At 36.7% G+C, this 18,779-nt stretch overlaps 1 protein-coding gene across 8 annotated transcripts in view; it reads left to right on the top strand.

Moving 5' to 3' along the window:
- Window positions 1-18,779, top strand: part of GTDC1 (glycosyltransferase like domain containing 1) — a 348,210-nt gene that overhangs the window by 76,193 nt on the left and 253,238 nt on the right. For 4 of the 8 annotated variants that reach the window (XR_010380569.1, XM_031451360.2, XM_031451363.2 and 1 more), the window contains exon 3: window positions 8,568-8,683. The exons of the other annotated variants lie outside the window; for them this stretch is intronic. Coding sequence is in view for 3 of the 4 variants with exons in the window: in XM_031451360.2 (XP_031307220.1) it covers window positions 8,655-8,683 (29 nt within the window). In the remaining variant the exon portion in view is untranslated. The remainder of the gene's footprint in view (window positions 1-8,567; window positions 8,684-18,779) is intronic. 8 annotated transcript variants of the gene reach the window in all.

Genomic DNA, 18,779 nt, shown 5'->3' with positions numbered 1-18,779 from the left:
AGTATGTATGTTATTTGAGGTTTGGCCACTGCTCGATCTCGGTTTCTTCCCCTCGTTCTCCCTCCCCCATTGCCTTTCCCAACACTGATCGTGATTTGCTGTCAGAATCCGTGGCCGTGAATAAAACTGGGCAGGGGATCGTTTTGTCAGAAATTAGATAGGCTCAGGTCGTAAATGCTCCGTGCCCCCATGTGTGACATCTGGGGCCAGTGCTTCAGTCCTTGCTGTTTCTGTAACAGCCTTTGGTCTTCTTCTCACAGCTGATTCGGTGGGGACGTGCAGGAGGAATGGACCAGCAGACCTTTGGTGTTACTCATCAATGCTGTATTAGTTTCACAGCTTCCCCCCCACCTCCCCGACTGGCAGGGAGAAGCACACTGCCCCTTGATGGTGCCGAGCCCAGGGTACAATATGCCAGCGTGGGACCCGGGCTTGTCACACAGTTCCTTCTTTCTTTTCATTTGGTGTAGAAAACGGAGCTCTGCCTCTACTTATCTGTGTGTTAGAGAGAAAAAGGCCATACCTCGAGGAGCTAATGGCTTGTTGGTGTTTTCAGTCACCAGATTCAGGTAGAAGATTTAGCTGAAGCTTGCAGCAGCACACACTTGGCTTTCTCATCTGTGTTAGCTTTGCTTCTAGTACAGAATTGAGTAGGATAGAAGAGACGGTTTTCCTGTTTGTGTCTGTGGCAACTTTGTAGATGATTTGTGGTTTAATCCTTTAAACATTTTCAATCATTTATCACCTCTTTCCCTGTAAAAGCATAAATTATTCAGATTCTAATGTTATAATCTTTTAATCAGATTATTTAATTTTGGAGAAATCAAGGTCACAATAGCAGCCCACACAGTTGACTCTGAGGAGCGACCTAAAAATTACAACACTTATATTAGTTTCTTTTTTTGGCCAGATTTTATGGCCTTCCTTCATACGATCAGATTTTAAATAAGATTATGTGATGGTGAGTCATGTACTTGGTCTCTGACCTCTTAAACAGGTACATATATGACTCGGACCCCTTTTCAGTCTGATTTTTTAAATGTTAATCTCTCACATGGCTTTCAAACTGTCGACAATATTGTACTCACGCTAATTTCTTTAGGCAATTGATCCATTCTTCAGCATAACTTTTGTTTCTTGGGTCTTTTCAAGACCTGTCAAAGGAAACAAAATGCTAACCTGACTTTAAGGGGCAAAAAAAAATCCCCCCCTCTACCCTGTACTATATTATTCTTTGTTCTCTGTGTGCATCAAAGTGACAATCCCACACTGTCTCAATTGAGCGAGTCTAGCGCAAAAATAAAAAACAGCCTGGCACTGTTCTAGGCTGGCAGCCAAACTGTTTTGTGTAGCTTGGTTCTGGCGGTGGTTTTCATAAGGCAGAGGGTCTACCGTCCCAGCGTCACTGAAGGAAGGCAAGCAGCCTTAGCCTTTCCTGCTCATGCCGTTTCTTTTCCCTCGTCTTCCTCTTTCTTCACGTAGAACACCATCATGAAAAAAATACTTTTTCTTAAATAGAGACATCGTTCTCCTCCCAGCTTCCACATTTCCTAAACGGCATTGTTCCGTATAGGAGCTTGTGCTATATTTGCCTTTTCCAGCTCTCTTAGAGATTTCCTTCACAGTTGCATTTTTGCCATACTCTTCAGAAAACCCTTTTGAATATTGCTAACTTTGGTCATGTTGACATAGTATTTTTGATTGGTTGGAATCTTGTCTTTCTTCACAGCTTATTATTTGAATTGAAACTCTTGAGTAACATTTGCTTATAATATATGAATTTTTATGCCAAGGTGTCTCTTGTTGGGACCAAAAAGCTTCCTATTGTTTTTTTTTTATTTTTGTCTAAAACAGAGTCTGTTCCTATCTTTTCTAGATTGAATGCTCATTTTTAGAATGTCTGATAAATGTAGCTGGAAAAGCAAGTGAGCTTTCACTCAATATAAAGATGTACATTTAAAATTTTTTCCTTTGAAATCAAAATGCAAGGTAGAACACAAAAGTGTTTTTAAGCTTCTCAATTATTTCTAAATTGTAGTTAGTGACGTACTCTTACAAGGGACGTGAAAATGTAGCTTTAGGATTTTTCAGTGATGATTTGAACAGGAGACTAGATTTTCACTATGAGCAAACATTCTGTGAAATTTCGTAGAATGTTCCTCAAGATGTAAATTGTTTTCTGTTGTATTAAGCAAAACAAATGATTTATATTCAAGTGATCACTTTAAAAATTAGTGTTTTGCAATCAAGATAAGTTAAATAGGCAGAATATGTTTTCTGAGGAGATTGATATTATTTTGACTGATTTTTATTTTTAAAATCATCAGTGATTTCTGGCAATAAGAAAATTACTTTAGGAGAAAAAACTCATGTCTTTTTGTAAGTGTGTAACAAATATGATGGAAAAGAAAATAAATAGTGGTTTGTGTTAAAATTATTAAGGTGAAACATTTTTATACCCCATATATGCTGAAAAATATATCTATTATGGGTGTAGTAAGATAAACTTGTACAATCTAACAGTTTTTTCCTCCCAGAGATTTCTGATTTAGAAGAGGCTTTAAAATCATTAAAAAGGCTTGTAAAACAGGTATATCAGATGTGTGCATTAAATAAACTCACCTGTTATTTTCTCTCATGCTCAAGACAGGTTCAGCAACATATTGGCTCATTACTTTAACAAAACAAACAAATACTCAAATTGATTTGTGTGTATAATGCATATGTATTAAATACTACAATTCTTACTTCCTCCCCAATGCTGTTTGTTTTTTTTTTAAATCTTGTATTTAAGTGACTTTTTCTGTAGAGCAGCTAAAATGAATCTGGGTGGCATGTTTGTTAAATTATATTAATTAAATCTTTAGGTCAAAATTTTAGCTTGAATGATAACAGTTTTGAGAAGGAATGCCAGTGAAACTGGTTTTTTCTCTTAGTTCAGTTAAGTACTTGACTATCTTGAGTCCTTTGTGTCAAGGTTTGGTAATATTAGAATTGGTGGTTAAGGATAATACAGACAAAAACTCTTTCATTCTGTATATTCACATATATTGAATAATGTGTTTTGTAGATTGAATACTGCTCATTGACTTTAAATACATTTTCTCCATTGATATGATTTTTATTTGCAATTAAGCTCTTTATCTCTTTTGTGGTAGGAATATATCTTTCAGTGACTTAGGAATTACAATGTGAATTGTCCTATTTATTTGTTTATTATAACTATACACAGAGACATAATGGAAATATATTTAAGACCTATAATGTTTGAGCAGTGTTTTTGATAAATGCTACTGAATTTTTCATTTTTGTAGGTAATAAATTCTGTAGTTTTGTTTCATTCAGGACACATATCAAGGCTGCTATTATCTTTATAGTTTGATATTTTACAGTTTGCAGGAGTTATGATATAGAAACTTAATCCTTACATTTGTAAAAGCATGGAAAATAAATTTATTAATGGATGCCAGCAGAACTGGATAAAAACAAGATTTATCGTTTTAACTAGGATTTTATTATATTATATACCACGTTTATAATTATGACTAGGTATTTTATGTCATTTGAATATCAGTACAGATTTTAAACATAACTCCTGGGTAAGTAGTGTTTGATGTTGGTAACATACAATGACAAATAGTGATTTCTAAGTTCATGTGGTCAAAAATATGAGTGATCTTCCCTTAACCATACAGTACGTACTTCAGTGTTAAAAGTCAGTAGAGTATTGCATGAAAGAGTATGTATTAATTCAGTTGTTTGATTCTCCCCTTAGTTTTTTGATACATTTTAATTCCCCCTGCCCGACATCTTATATTATCATTCTGTAGAATACTTTCACAAGTATTTCATATGTTTTCTGTGGCATCTCACACTGCTCACTTTTTATCCATAGTACCATATGAGTTCCCCCTTTCAGGTTTACGCTGCATATTTTAAGCTGCTGATAGTGTAAGTAGATTGCAAGGTAAAGTGACATTTAGCTTTTTGAGCTAGTCTCATTTTTAGTATGAGAGCAGGTTTTTTTTTTTTTTCCTCCCTGTCTTCAATCTTCTCATATTTCTCATTCAAACAATCTTACTAACATGGAACAAAGAAATTCAGAGATTTGGCTACAGCAGCAATTGAAATGCATGAAAAAGTGGCTACTACAATACAATTTTATTAATGAATGATCTACATTGGTTCCAGCTGTGTCCATGTGATTAGGCCTTCACTAGGCAACAATGGGTATTTCCCTATTGCTTTTATTTGATTTCCAAGAATGTGTCATCTGTTACATCAGCCCCTGCCAATATGCCCCCTGTAAAAGTGTTTTTTTTTTTCCCTTCCAAATTTCTGAAGCATAAGTTGAATACCCACACATATCCCTGCTGAAATATTGTTTCCAGTGGATAGTGGCCTAGGTTTGTATGCCTGGTGTTGCATACCAAAATTTCAGAATATAAATTAAAGTGAATGTTTATTAAGATTATCGATAAATTTTCGGAAGTGCAGTTGCCTGGTAATGCTAAAGATAGACTATTTTCGCTTTTACGTTTCCATCTTAATATTTTATTACAGTGGTATAATGTGTTATAGAGGTGGACAAGCTTGCAGATTGAAATGGGGCTTGTCCAGATTGTTCCCTTCCCTGGACCATATGGTATAGTTCTAAAAGCCTTTTGTACGCTGTCTGTTCAGCTTATTGTAAACTCAATCTTTAGTGCACCTAAAAAGATAACCAAATAAAAATGGGCCAGAGAAAAAAGACTTCGTATCATGTAAGGGCCCTAGAAAGATTTGTTTTAAAGGAGATAACTGTAGATGAAATTGAAGTTGAGATGACGTAAACAAAGGGACCTTATTCTCTGAATATTCTTTTGAGTTCATATAGATTGTCGTAGATTGCCTTTGAATGCTGATTTCAAAATGAAGGCATTTCTGTTATCTGCCTTTGCTTATTATCCTTATTTCTCTCATACTTGCAGTCTCCTGAGGAAGAGAATGTAGCTTTTATCTGTTTTACAGAAGAAGCCTCCACCTAAGAACAATGCCAAGGAATATATAAGCCCCCCCCCCCCCGTTTTATGAATATATGAGCTTTTCTTTGACTGATTTCGCTGAGAATTTAGGGCTTAAACTATCAATAATTTCACCCTGTTAGCCTTTCCCCATATTCAGAGACAGTTGTAAAATTTCTAATTCTTTTTCCTCCCCCCCCCATCCTTTACCTATTATGGTTCTATAATTCTATTTTAGGAAAAGAGGATAAGAGATTGCTTATTCCATATGCTGAGACTCTTTAAAAGCTGGGAATGAGAGTGGTTTCTCCTGACTCTCACCCCCCTTCTCTCCAAAATAAGCTACGTTGGAGAAGAGCATTAGACATTACCCATTGCTTTTTGGCACAAGAGACTTGAAGCTGAAATTCTACCAAATGGGGAAAAAAAAAAAGAGAGAGAGAGAGAGAGAGTGAGCCTGTGAAGAGCATGATTCTTTACTCTATCATTACCCTGAGCCACTGAAAGGGTAACTGAGAGGAACTCAAATGTTATTGGAATGTGTAATTTTCCTCTGAATGGCCACAGTGAAATATATTTGAACAAAAAAGGCAGAAAAAGTATATGTGGCGTATGGAGTCGATGGTGGTTGAAATTAATGAATCTTTTCAGCACTGTACAATAGAAACTATCCCAAGAACAGTATACATTTAAAATATATGTCCAACTGAAGCTTACATGGAGAGACAGATGATTACCTTAGGGAGGTTACTAGAGACAGGTGGATGCCGTGACGGTATAATAATGCTAGTGATAAGCTGGATGAAGAATACTTACTGGATATGTATTTTTCAAGTTTCGAATTTTTTGTTCGAAAACAGAATCACTGATTTCAAGTTGGGGGCAGTTTTTCCTATTTAAAAAATACTGTTATCCTGGGGTCTGTCATTTATTATGGAGATATTATCCGAGATGCTCACGAAACTGAAAAACATAGTTTATACTTTCAGGTAAGCTAGGTTCCTCTTTCCTCCTCTCTGTCCACTCTCATTTTTTATCTGTTTCTTCGCGACCTTCAGCTGTTTGTGTGTGTCTATTACATACATGAATGAGCCACATCATATTCTAAGCAATGTTATTTTATTGGCTTGGGGTATTGATGGTTTCAGTTAGGAAAAGAAGTAAAAATCTTGTAATGGCTGTGCCACAAAGGGATTTCCATGGAGGAATTAGAACATGTTTATTTAAGTAATCTAGGTTATAGGAAATTGTAGGAACACTGTGGACATGCAAATTCAAAGTTGTTTTTATTTCTTTTCCCTGGAAAGGACTAGACCACAGCCTGAATCAAGGAAGAAGGAGCCACAGATAGTCTAACTCAAATATCTCCTCTTTGTTGTAGCTTACTCTTAATGATACAAATGCCTCAGGCTCCAAGTAGTAGAAAATCTCACTGACTGTTACTCAGATGAGTATGGGTTTTATTTGTCTCATGTCTTAAGAAGTCTGGAGGCATTTAGGTCACAGGTGACTGATGCCATCAAGGGTTGTCCTTCTCCATCATACTTAGCACATACTTTTTGCTTCTTATTCCACAGATGACTTTTGTACCTATGCAAGTTGTGTTTACTTTGAAACAGGAAAGAAAGCGAAGGGAGCCCAGAAGCCTAGTTTTCATGGGGAGCTTTCTCCCTTTAGAAGAGGATGCCTGCTCATGGGGAATTCTGTACACTTCATCAGTCAAAAGTGTGTCACATAACTACCTCTAGGATGAGAGAAGAAGTCTTTTAGTTTTCTAGTCTTTATTTTGGAGGAAGGCAGTGGGGAAGGAGACTTGGAGTGAGTGAGGATGGATCCACCCCGAAGTTACCTGCTGTTACCTCTTCGTTCTTTTCTATAGTTAGTTGCTTGGACCTCTGAACTTTCTGGATATTTGGTATAGAAAGCAACTTGCTGTTTGTTCCCTTCTGACATCCAGTACATGTGTTTTGGTTTTGGAAAGGTATGTTTCTGTGTCTGAGGACAGATTTTGCAATTAGGTCATCTTGGTCTTCTTACACTTAGCACAGTCCCTAGAGAGACCCTCAATAAAACACTTGTTGAATGAATGGATGAATGAATATTAAGATTCCGTTATATTTGTTAATATTATTGGTATAAATCATTTATATATGTAAAGGGGACAGTCATATTTTTAATTTGTGAGGGGTTGTGAACTAAATTTTATAGAATTGTTCATTATTGTTAAAGGGACATCAATGTAAAGATGTCAACGTTGTTTTGCATAGAAGATATTTAGTTACGTGGGTGATAGAAAAATCATCAAAATGACTTGGTACCAATACTTTTGATGGAGCACGTTCTTCCATGAGTAAATAAAAAATATAATTTCTTTTTAACTCCATGCATAGATTATTTTTTAAACAACGATGTCTTGTAGTACTTCTGTATTAAGATATCAGTTTTTGAAGACATAAGCAATTTGAGCTTATTAATAAGGCAAACAAGTCATTTGATAATTTATGTTATTGATATTGAGTTATAGGATGGAGTTTTTAGATCCTTGGAAGCCTTATGGCTAAAGCACACTAAATCAGATTTTATCCTAGGTGACCTTTTGGGTGTATCCTTTCTTTTAATTCTTAGAGTGACAGCTTCATATTTTTTCACAACACATGCAAGCTGTTACATACAGTAGAAAAATATGTTCAAAAGGAACCCTAAGAAGTCATCTTTACATCTGCTTGCTTTGCCCTAAACTGTATTAGAGGATTGCAGGCTACTTCTTTATTCAAAACCTGCAGAAGAAATGGCACAGGTTGTAACTTGGTAGTGTGAGTCAGTACCTCGCAAGTCCTCCTGTGTCTTACCTAAATCTTTGTTGTGTTTTCATTTGGTTTCTTTTATTTTGACCTCAGAGGACAAAGCAAACAACTATCCGCTGTCTCCCATGCAACATCCCCTATATAGCACTATTTTAATAAATTCCTCCCTTTTCATTCACGATGGCAGGGTTGTTGGCACCTTAATTACTAAAACAACCTGTGCATGGATAGAACTTATCTCAGAGCAGGGAGTGTATTCAAGTGTCTGGAACTCAAATTTTCTATCTGAGCAGTTTATAGTCACTGAAAATAAAGGAAGCCCTTTTAACATTCAGAAGCAGTCCTGGGAGAGGGTTCCTATACAATCACAATTTAGGCAAGATAGTTTTTGAGATTTGGACTTGGAATTGGGTATCCATAGTCAGTCCCTGGGTCCTTAAGTTGCTGTTTTGGTCATACTTTAGGATGTCATAATTTATAGGGGAGCACTTTGTGCTTAAAAATACTGCTTGTAAAAGTTCAGCCCTTTCTCAGTATTTTCACTTTTGCATTCCCAGCAATCAGTCGTGTGTTTGGCCCAAAGTAGGCACCGGGTAAATCTTTGTTAAATGAGTTGTTCTGGTATTCCTTGGTAATGCTGCCTAATACAGGTAGCTTGATGCTTTGCATTTCCCCATTCCTCTTTAATTTTATGCTGCCCAGTAAGCATTCATGGTTTACTTTTTGTTGTCTTTATGTTCCCGTTCGGTGATGTCCACAGTGCTTCAGAGCATATTTGAACAGCTGACGGCTGTAGTGACGCCTGGACAGTTCACTTCATGATGAGGCTGTGACTTTCAGTTCAGCAATGCCTCTTTTGTTCCCTTCCTTCATAAGGTGAGGGCTTTTTGTTGTGTATTGATGAGAATTCAAAATACATTAACTGAGTGTCTCTTCTTTGCTGGATTATGCATGCATATAAACATGAATTGTACCCAAACTCTGCTGCCACAAAACGGAAATCTGGCTGGGAGGACACACATGTGTCCGATATAACTATAGTATGGGTAGGATTGTGGTAACGCTCTAATTGGGGTACAAGCCAAGTTGGTGGTACTACAGAGGAAGGAGTAATCACTTCTGACAGGCTGGATATGAGTAAGCAATTGACTTAAACCTTCATGGAAGAGATGGGATTGCGGTGGAGTCTTGAACTATATATGTAGGAATCTGACGGGTAATAAAGGTGAAAGGGTTCCAGAAAGAGGAAGTAGCACTGGTAGTGCTTGGTGGTGAGAACGTGTATGGGATGTTTGGTCGTGGAGTCTGTTGTGTCTGGTGTAGCAGTGTGTCTGTGAAAGTGGTAGGAATTGAAGATAAAAAGGAACTTGGCACCAAATTGTGCGGGGTCTTGTTTCTTGCTAAGTAATTTTTCTTTCTTCTGTAGAAATAATCATAGGTTTTTGAGTGGAGGATGGGCACTAAGATACCTGTAAGTTTCAGAGGAAGAATGAAAGACAGATGAAATGTAGTTGCGGGTGAAGATGGTGAGGGAAGCTGGGGGCAGAAGGACCTGGGAGGGGAGGGGCTGATCCCAGAGGCCTGGGGTGGGTCAGCTAAAAGCCCCGCCCTTTGTCCTTGCATTCAAAGTTGTGCACCAGTGTCCTGGCTGGCAATTTGGAGCCTTCTTCCCACCTACGTCATTTTGCAAGACTGTTGAACATGCCTCCCTTCCCCACACCTGGGAGACCAAGTATTTTAGCCTGAGTTCTAGAAGAAAGCCAAAGAGGGAAAAGGTTGAGTGGCTGTTGCGTGAACCTAGTGTATCTGCATATTTCTTCAGCTCCTCTTTGTAATCGGGATCCTGGCTTAACACTGTGCTTTTTAGGCTTTTGGCTGTTCTTCTTTGTGTGTGTGTGAGTGTTTGAGCTTTCTTTTTTTTATTTTATTTTGTTAACATTTTTTTTTATTGAATGATAGTCATTGACTGTTTTTCTTAAAGTAGAACTGGCTATTGGTCCCTCTCTGAGACCTGGCTTAACTGTTTTATAACATTTATCACCCTGGGTTGTAATTATATCCAGGCTTGAGACCAGAAACTATATTTGGGTTATTTGGGTCATCTTAATATCACAAAACACTTAGCTTAGTGTTTAGAATGTAGTCGTTCAATAGATGCTTGTTGAATAAAGCAGATTCGTTTGTGCTTTGCTGTCACACCCGCCCTTCCTGCTCTCTCACATGACAGGCGTGTTCCCTTTCAGGTTCTGGCTGTGCCTGCTGCCTGGAAGGCTTTACATCCAGAGCTGCGTAGCCCCCTCCCTTTCTTCTTCTGGCTTCCGTTTAGATGTCACCTCATCAGTGAGGTGTCCTCTGACAACTGCACAGAAAATACTACCCTTCCCCAACCTCGTCCTCAGCAGCCCCTGTTCCCTGTGATCCTGTGTGATTTTTCTGTATAGTTCCTGCCACCATCAGATGTACATTTACCTGATGGTTGTCTTTTGACTCCAATTAAAAAGAAATTTCTTATGATAACACGAACATTTTGTTGTTGTTGTTGCCAGATTTATCCCCAAATACTTGGAACAATGATGGCTACATAGTAGGCACAATAGAAATTTGCTCAATGAATGAATGGTAAAAACTAGACTGCAAAGGAGAATAAACATTCATCTGCAGGTTTGTTTATAGGTTTATGCAAGTGATGGTATTGTTAAAACTTTTATGATATCAACTCATTAATATTGTGCTCAGAAAAATAAAAACAAATTCTATTTTCTGTAGATTGTGCCTGTGAAATCTAATTATGGATTAGTATTTGTTTTAAAAATATTTGAATGCCAAGCAGATCTAGTCAGAAAACACTTTTATTATCCATGCCAGCTTAATTTCTAAGGCAGTGAAATGGAAGACTGTCATTTCAGCAAGCAACTTATTTTCATTTGTGAGAATGGAATATTGTGAATATTCTAATTGATTTTTGAGGATGGTTTTACAAGAAAATAATCCTTGTTTCTGTACCCTGTACATTTGCCCTTAAAACAGAAGGAAACTAGAAACAGTCATGGACATTCTTTGTTCAGGAAGGTGCACACTTATAACTGATTTTGGGATCAGCCAGTCCCAAAGTAAAAGGTAAATCTTGGGATACAGAAAACTTTAAAAAAAGTCCTGATTTAAAAAATCCCTTTATATGTATATTTAAAGCTTCCAAAGAGATCTAGGCTGTTTATCATGAGCTCAAGCTTCTCTTTTATTATATTTTACTGCAAATTCACTTGGATATTTTTCCAGAAATCTGAAGTCTGTAATTTGGCAGTAAAAAAGTTGGTTATCAAATCAATATTATTATATGGCTTTTGGTGTCATAAGAATTCCCTTTTGGAAACCTATAAAAACTCATTTTTTTCTCACCATAAACTTTATCTGTCACTTTTCTATAAGGTCAGAGTACTAATGTTGGAGGTGATCTGCTCTGGGACAGAGAGTCAACAAAGTGGTAATAAAGTTAAAAAATGCCACTAGGCACTTTCCTAGGATTAGGATTTCTTTTTCATATCAAGTTTGTGCTCATTTTAAAATATGGAAAATTGTGTTTTGATTGGTGTATTCTTAGTGTCCCTTTAAAAATCGATGGAACGATAAGCTTGCCTCTAATTTTTGATTTAGGTATTTTATATTTTTATTAGTATTTGTGTATTTTTCTGGAGGTTAATTCTTAATTACTTGTATACTTTTAGTGGTAGGTTGTTTTCTTTCTAGATTTGTAAGTTAAGTTTTTCAGTATAGACAGTTTTAAAAATGAAATATGATGAAATGGTTACATTAGGAAACACTCCAGGAATAATAGAGTTATTTCTTATTACTTCTTGAAAATGAAACATAATATTTAAATTGTAAAAAGTACTAGGACTTGGAGGTTGCATTTAAAAGTATTTCTCTATTAAGTCTGAGTTGCTGTTGGGTTATATTTATTGAGTATGCTTTCACCTACCGTGCGTATATCTAAGTATAGGAAAAATCTGAGTATATGGGAGGAGACAGCCTTTTCACATTGCAAGACTGTGTCTCTAGAGTTTAAATAGCCAATCAGTCTCATTTCTTTTTTTAAACATGTGTAACACATATGGATGATTATGCAATAGCATTTTTCTGCTTTCTTAATACAGACACTTTGGAAATTAAGTGTGAAACTAGAAGACATTCTTTTCACTTTTATTCACCTTAATTAAATATTGCCTCTTATTTCGAGATTCATACCTAATTATTTAAGGCACAAATTAATTTTGACATTTTACTTGAACTTTAAAACTTTGAGTTTGCACTATACTTCCTCATGTTCCTATTCAAAACCGTTAAGTATCAAAATAATGTTTTAGTTCCTAACGCACTCTGTCAAAGTACAGCCCCAGGTTTCCTATATATAGTAAAGAAAGATCTTTATCTGTTTATAATTATTTAATAGTTCAACTACATTCTTAAATTAATTGAATATTGCTTTTATTTTATGCATTAGACAGGCAGTATTTGCAAAACCAAATTATAGTGTTTGTGACTAGCAGTAGCCCCATTAGTTTAACCTTTGATGATTAGTTTTTTAATAAGTTTCTTTATAGCAATAGCAGTTAAAATAATTTGAAAACCACTTGCAATCTCCTGGAAGGGAGTAAGCCTTCAGTAATTGGGAAGTAGTTTGTTATTTCAAACGATTTGGCCTCCTTCCCTAAAGTTAAGAAAAATTTATAGTTTCTTTTAATTGCAAGTTGAAACATATTCAATGAAGATAACTTGAAGAATAAAATGAAGTGCAAAGAGAAAAACAGAATCATTTGGAATTCTACCGTAATGATTATTTATGTCTACCTGTGTGCACAAGCACGCTCTCTTATTGTTATCTGCTCATTTCATTGTATATTTTCATATATTCGTTTCATGCAGTCACACAATAGTAGAGACATTTTCCCATGCCAATAAATATTCTTCAGTATGATTTTTGATCATTAATCACTTAATACTTTTTTTTTTGATAGTTTGATTGCTTTCAACTTGGGGCAGACTTTAATAAAGATTCCTGACAATTTCCAGGATTAATTCTTAGACGTGTTACTGTTGAATCAAAAGATATGTCCAGTTGTCAAGCTTTTTGTATTACGTTCAAATGTGATAGTAAATTTTAATATTTCAAAGCAAATCTAGCCTTACACATTAGTAGAGTGGATAACAGCCCTCAGGCTGTGTTTTCAGGACCTGAGAGAGACAGGTCATTTTAATTCACAGACTGTTCTCACCTCCAGTTGACCCATGAACAACTCAGGCTTGAACTGCACAGGTCCACATATACCGGGATATTTTTCAGCAGTAACTACTGCAGCACTGCAGGGTCTGTGGTTGGTTGAAATTGCACATTGGAAGGAACCCACTGTAAATTACACACAGATTAAGCCCCCACTCCCTCTCATTGTTCAAGAGTCAACTGTACTTTGCAGATGGCTGAAATTTTGCCGTCACCTGTTGCCCATTTGTCACATACGTGTACTCCTGGAGAGGTGACGCATTGTGCCTGGCAAGGATTTACTCTGAACAATCTGAAGGAGTTTATCTGATATTTTAAATTTAGTTCTTGCAAGTGAAGTTTAGAAACAAGGCAGGAAAAGAGACATTAGAGCACTGAGCAAGAGGAATGGTAAGCGGAAACAAAGCATTGCTTTGCTTTGCTCAGTTCTACTAAGATCATTTGAACAACTGTTATATGAAATTCGAGGTATTATGTACCTAGTTTTAGGAGTTTAAGTTATAATCTCTTCTGCAGTGATTCAGGCTGTTTGTTAACTGTGAATGCTAATTAATCCAGTAGAGAGACTTACGGTCCCTGCTATGGTACGCATGTATGCCGGATAGAGATGCAAGGGGGAATTAATTAACTCCTAAGCAACCTTACTCTGTTTGAACACACTGTTTGCAAAGTGGGAAATTACTTCCTTAAGAGATGTTGAAGATGCAGAGTGCAGCTTTGGGTAGTTTGCAAAGAATACTCTGTACTCTAGGGTCTGCCTCATTAGACAAAATATTTGTATCATTGGAATGTCTCCTTGAAAAAGCCATTGATAAAGAGATAATAGTGACAAACAAGGCCACTAAATAGATAAAAGTCATAGTGCTTGCTCCAATCAGGAAACTTTGAGCTATTGCTACTTATCTTCTATTCACTGGAAGCTTGTGTGTCAGATGATATGGGCAAGCCTGTGTGAAAGTATGGAGAATAGTAGACCGTCTAGAAATTATATGCCGTTGTCTCTGTAATGCCTTCACTTTGCACAACATGCTCGATCCTAAATATCTTCAGGATATTAAAATCCCAGTCTATTATTATCAGACTGACTCTTTTTCTTATAATAGTGGGTAGCTAATGATATGCCCCTTGTGATATTTAAAAATAGTGATACAGCTCTCATTACCACATCTATTAGCCCCAGATTTACTCAGCCCTGGTCTAAACTGGGTTTCTGGGCTTTTTAAAATTTATCAGTAACAATTTCTAGACTCTGTCTAGAGATGCCTTCTTAAAACATTAGTAGATGTCTTAGACCATTGGTAAATCAGAAGATGCTTGAAAAATATATGGCACCTAGAAAAAGACCCACTGCAATGAATAAATAGAAGAAAATGTACTTTTAACTAATCCCACTTCTAGTAAACTTCTATATTCATGTAGAGCTTTGGAAGTAAGAGAAGTGTTAGTAAATATTTTAACTGATGCAGCTTTAAAACACAGTTTTATTGGTTTGTATCTTAAAGAACAGACTCTAGGACTGATTTCACCTCAGACTTCCTAATATCATTTAAAAAAATATGTTACTGCAGGATGACTTTCACTGACATAAAATGTATATTAAATTATTAAAAGTATCTACACCATACTAAGGATTTCTATTTCTAGCCCTTTAGTCCTCTGTGGAAATTTCTCCTCCTTCTCCCAACTGTTTACCTGATATTCTTTTGCCCCCTGATTTTGCATTTCTTTTAAGTTGGTTTCCCTCACTGATAAACAGATTGAGTTGTTAGATTATGTCCTTTCTATTTTTCACTGGAAGTGAGTAAATCCAGAACGTTATACTTGGTGACATTTATTTCAACTCATCAAGGGAATGCCACCCATGTTTGCTTGGGTTACTGCACTTCAAATAGGACGTTGAGAATGTTTGTGTGTTAGAGTAACTATGCTATTTCTGTTTCAGAGTTAACTGAAAATGTGATTCGCACCTCCCACTTGGAGAGGGAAACTTCCCAACAATTTTTTATTTAGTTAATACAGATTAAGTTCTTAAAAGATGTTAGCGTGAGACACACCAGTGCCAGTGTGGTTAAGACTCTGTTAGTCATTTTATTTTAAATTTATTTGGTGTGTATATTTATAATTACCTTGCACAAACCAGGTCTGAGTTAAAATTTGGCATGGAAGTCAGTGTAGTAGCAAGATAATGCTTTTGTCTAATAAACAATGTCCATCTAATGATTAAACCAGTTGAATCCGCCAGGTTATAGACCTGACTGTCCTTGGGTTAAATACTCTTACAGAGTCCGGTCAGGTCAGAGAAGATTGTTGCCCGTGGTGTGAAACATGACTTCTAAACACCTCAGCAGGACTGCTGGCAGAACTGTTTTCCTTAGAATGAGTTGTGACTTTCTGAATACCGTAAGATGCCACCTGTTATATTTAGATGGTGACAGAATGTGTGCATTAAGTTCTGTCTGTGAGAGTAAATGTTAATTAGTAGTAGTAAGAGGTGATTGTGTGTGGTTGATAATAATAAAGGTCTTGGATGAGTTAGGAAGAAATTGTCAAGGCCATTGCTAAAGGGTTTTATGGCTTACTGACTCAACCCACATTTGTCGAACCCCTTCTGTTTGCTAAGTGTGGGGTTACAGTGGTCATCAAGCAGACCTGGTCAGTGTCCTCATGGAACTTAATGTCCAGTGGGGGATATGGATATTATATAATCACCTATGTAAATATAGTCTGCAAGTGATAACTACCAGGAAGTACTACAGATTGTTATTTCAAGGGGACTTGGGCTTTGACGGCAACTGTTGCAAATTATGAAATAGGCTGACCTATTCAACCCCATGGCTGACCTCCTCACTGCCTGCTCCACACCTTTCCTGTCGTGTGAATCTTGGATACTCTTTCCTCCATCCTCATCCTGAAGGTCTACTATCCCATCAAAAAGTTGCCAGTTTAGAGCTGGGGGAGGGAAGTGAAAGACAAGAGTTGTGAGGTAAGAGGAGGGATGATTATGCAGGCCTCAGGAAGGAGTCACAAAAGTTAGAGTTTCATGACCCTAACCGTTTGGTATTCAATTTTGTGTGACATACCACTGATGTCCTAGGTTTGCAAACTATTGGGGGTTATTATTGAATATAATATACACTAAGTGTATTTATCGTCTAATAGTGACATTTACATCCCACATGCACGTACATTTCTATTGTAATATTTATCATTTGCGTAGTAATAATGATTAAATATTGATATTTAAACCCCAAACTCCAAAGACTGGAAAATGGAGGCACCTTTTATTTGGTCATATCATGTGCCTGGAGTGAAGTAAATAGGAAGATATGTCATTATGGGGTTAGATGCCCCGGGTTTAAACCCTTGCTCTGTTACTTACGCTTTGATGTCAGCATTCTCTGTTTCTTCTTCTATAAAAGGGAAATGATTGAGCAGTGGCACCAGCATTCCTTCCACGCATGATTCTGTGATACACCCTGGCTTCTCCACTTAGGTCCCCATATCTGAATGGGTCAGGTAGCCCAGTTTTCTCCCACTGAGCTGATTTGCAGCCCATTTCAGGAAGGTAGAAGGCTTGGAGAAATGCCATCTTGAGAAAGCAAATACATTATTCATCTTGTCAAACTTTTATAAAATGCATAATTGTTGGCAGAAAGTATTTAAAAATGCCTTTTTTTCTTCCCTGCTAAATAAAAGCCTAATTACTAACTGTGGGATGGGATCTCCAGACTGATGGTGAGGGAACTGGTTTCTCATCCTGCTTCCACTTCTAGTATTAAACTGGGATGACGATAGATCAAACAGAATAAAAGACTGAAGGTGATTTTCAAAATTAATGGTTCTCACTGATATTCTCTTAGGCCATGAAACTTGCTTTGGCCTAGAATTCAACTGTTTATGGTGTTTCTCTGATTTCTTTAATCATGGTTACTTCTGTTGTGTTCGTAGGTTAAGATAAACACACATCTCCATGAACTTAATTTATTGATTTCAGTAGGTTCTGCTTTCTGTGAACAATAAGAAAAAAGAATAAATATTTGAAAGAGAATATAGTAAACTGTGTTCAGATATCCTAGCTGCTTGAGTTGGTTTAGGCTTCGGGAATAACGGGAGGTCAGTAAGTAGCGAGTAGAGGTCTACCTAACACTAGTTTGCTCAGGACCTGTGTTAAGGTGAACACAACGTTACTTGTTTAAAGGCAGAATCAGCTTCCTATTTCGTCCTGATTTTCACTTCAAGCTCTACAGAACCTTAGTGGCATTCACTATGTGTCAGATCCTGGGATAGCCCCCAGGAAAGTAATGGCATGGTCCCCATCCTCCAGATTTCTTATAGCCCCATAGGGAAGCAGGGCCGTGGAAACAGAGCGAAACAAATAAAATGATACTGTGCAGAGTAGAAAGGAAGTCATGTTTAAGAGCATTTCAGGGACAGGCTTCATAGAATTGGTGATTCACGTGCAGAAATTTTTTAAAAATTTCATCAGGCAAACGTGAAGAAAAGGCTGATGGAATAGAGATAAAGGTGCGAAGTCACAGCAGTGTAAAACAGCTTGGTGTGGCTGCCAGGATCCTGGGGACGTGGGGGCAGGGGACTGAGGTGAGAGAAGGAGAGCCAGGCTGTGGCGAAGAGAAAAGAAGAGGCCAGAAAAGGAAGGGCTTAACTGCCGTGTGTGGGGTCTTGGGTTTTGTCCTTGGTGATGGAGATATGGAAGGCTTTTGAGCTTGCCACTTCACAATCACGTTTGCATTTTGGAAGATCATTTGTGGCTGGGTTATGGAGAATGGTGGGATGGGGGCCGGATTGTATGGTAGCATGGAGACCTGGTGAAAAGGGTAATGCCATAGTTCAGTTGAGTGGTGAGACGGTTTTCTGGTATAAAAGCTTCTATTGATTCATGAATACACTGCCACATTTTAAAATGTCAGCAAATTGAAAATATTTTTAGCATTCAGCAGAACTAATTCATTGCTACTTTTATAGTTTAAAATTATTCATGTAATTGATAGCAATGAAAAATGGAAAGAGGGTAATTTATTTGTCAGTGGAATTAAACCAGTACATTCACAAAAATTTTTTCATAGTTATAATTCTGCTGTATAATGTGGAATATAACTTTAAAACATTTGAAGTAATGAATTGTAACATATATATATATATATATATCTAGTTGTTTGTGGAAGTTATGCATATTGAAAATAAGTGAATGATGTCATAATGCTGGTTCATGTAGATATTTGTCCAATTTGCATTTGATACTGACAGTTACAACCAAGACTTTGTATTAACTCAAGTCATAGAACAAGTGATGGATATTTTTAAGCAGAAAGTTAAATCCCAAATTGAGAAAGAATGAAGATATTTGTCAGGGAAAATTAAATAGCCATATATGCATATAAGATTATAAGTTTGAAAAGAGTATGTGGTAAAAGATCATTGCTAATCATATAATTGGAACAGCACATTTGAAGATAGCTTTAAATTGTCTCACAAACAGTGTGGCATATAAGTCTTCTTACCAAATCTTTGTTTTGGTGCATAAATCCTCAGTTCTTAGTTACCACAATAGGAAACAAAAGTCAGAGCTGAAGAAATTAGTATATCCATAGCCTTGTGAGGGAATAAAATATTAGAGTGCTACACCGTTTTCAGTATGAACTCCAGATTTTAAAAAAAAAATTGCTATTTAAGTACATA

The sequence above is a fragment of the Camelus dromedarius genome, chromosome 4 (genome assembly GCF_036321535.1).
Source record: "Camelus dromedarius isolate mCamDro1 chromosome 4, mCamDro1.pat, whole genome shotgun sequence".
Classification (NCBI taxonomy): Eukaryota; Metazoa; Chordata; class Mammalia; order Artiodactyla; family Camelidae; genus Camelus; species Camelus dromedarius.
This window is presented reverse-complemented; position numbering and strand designations above follow the sequence as displayed.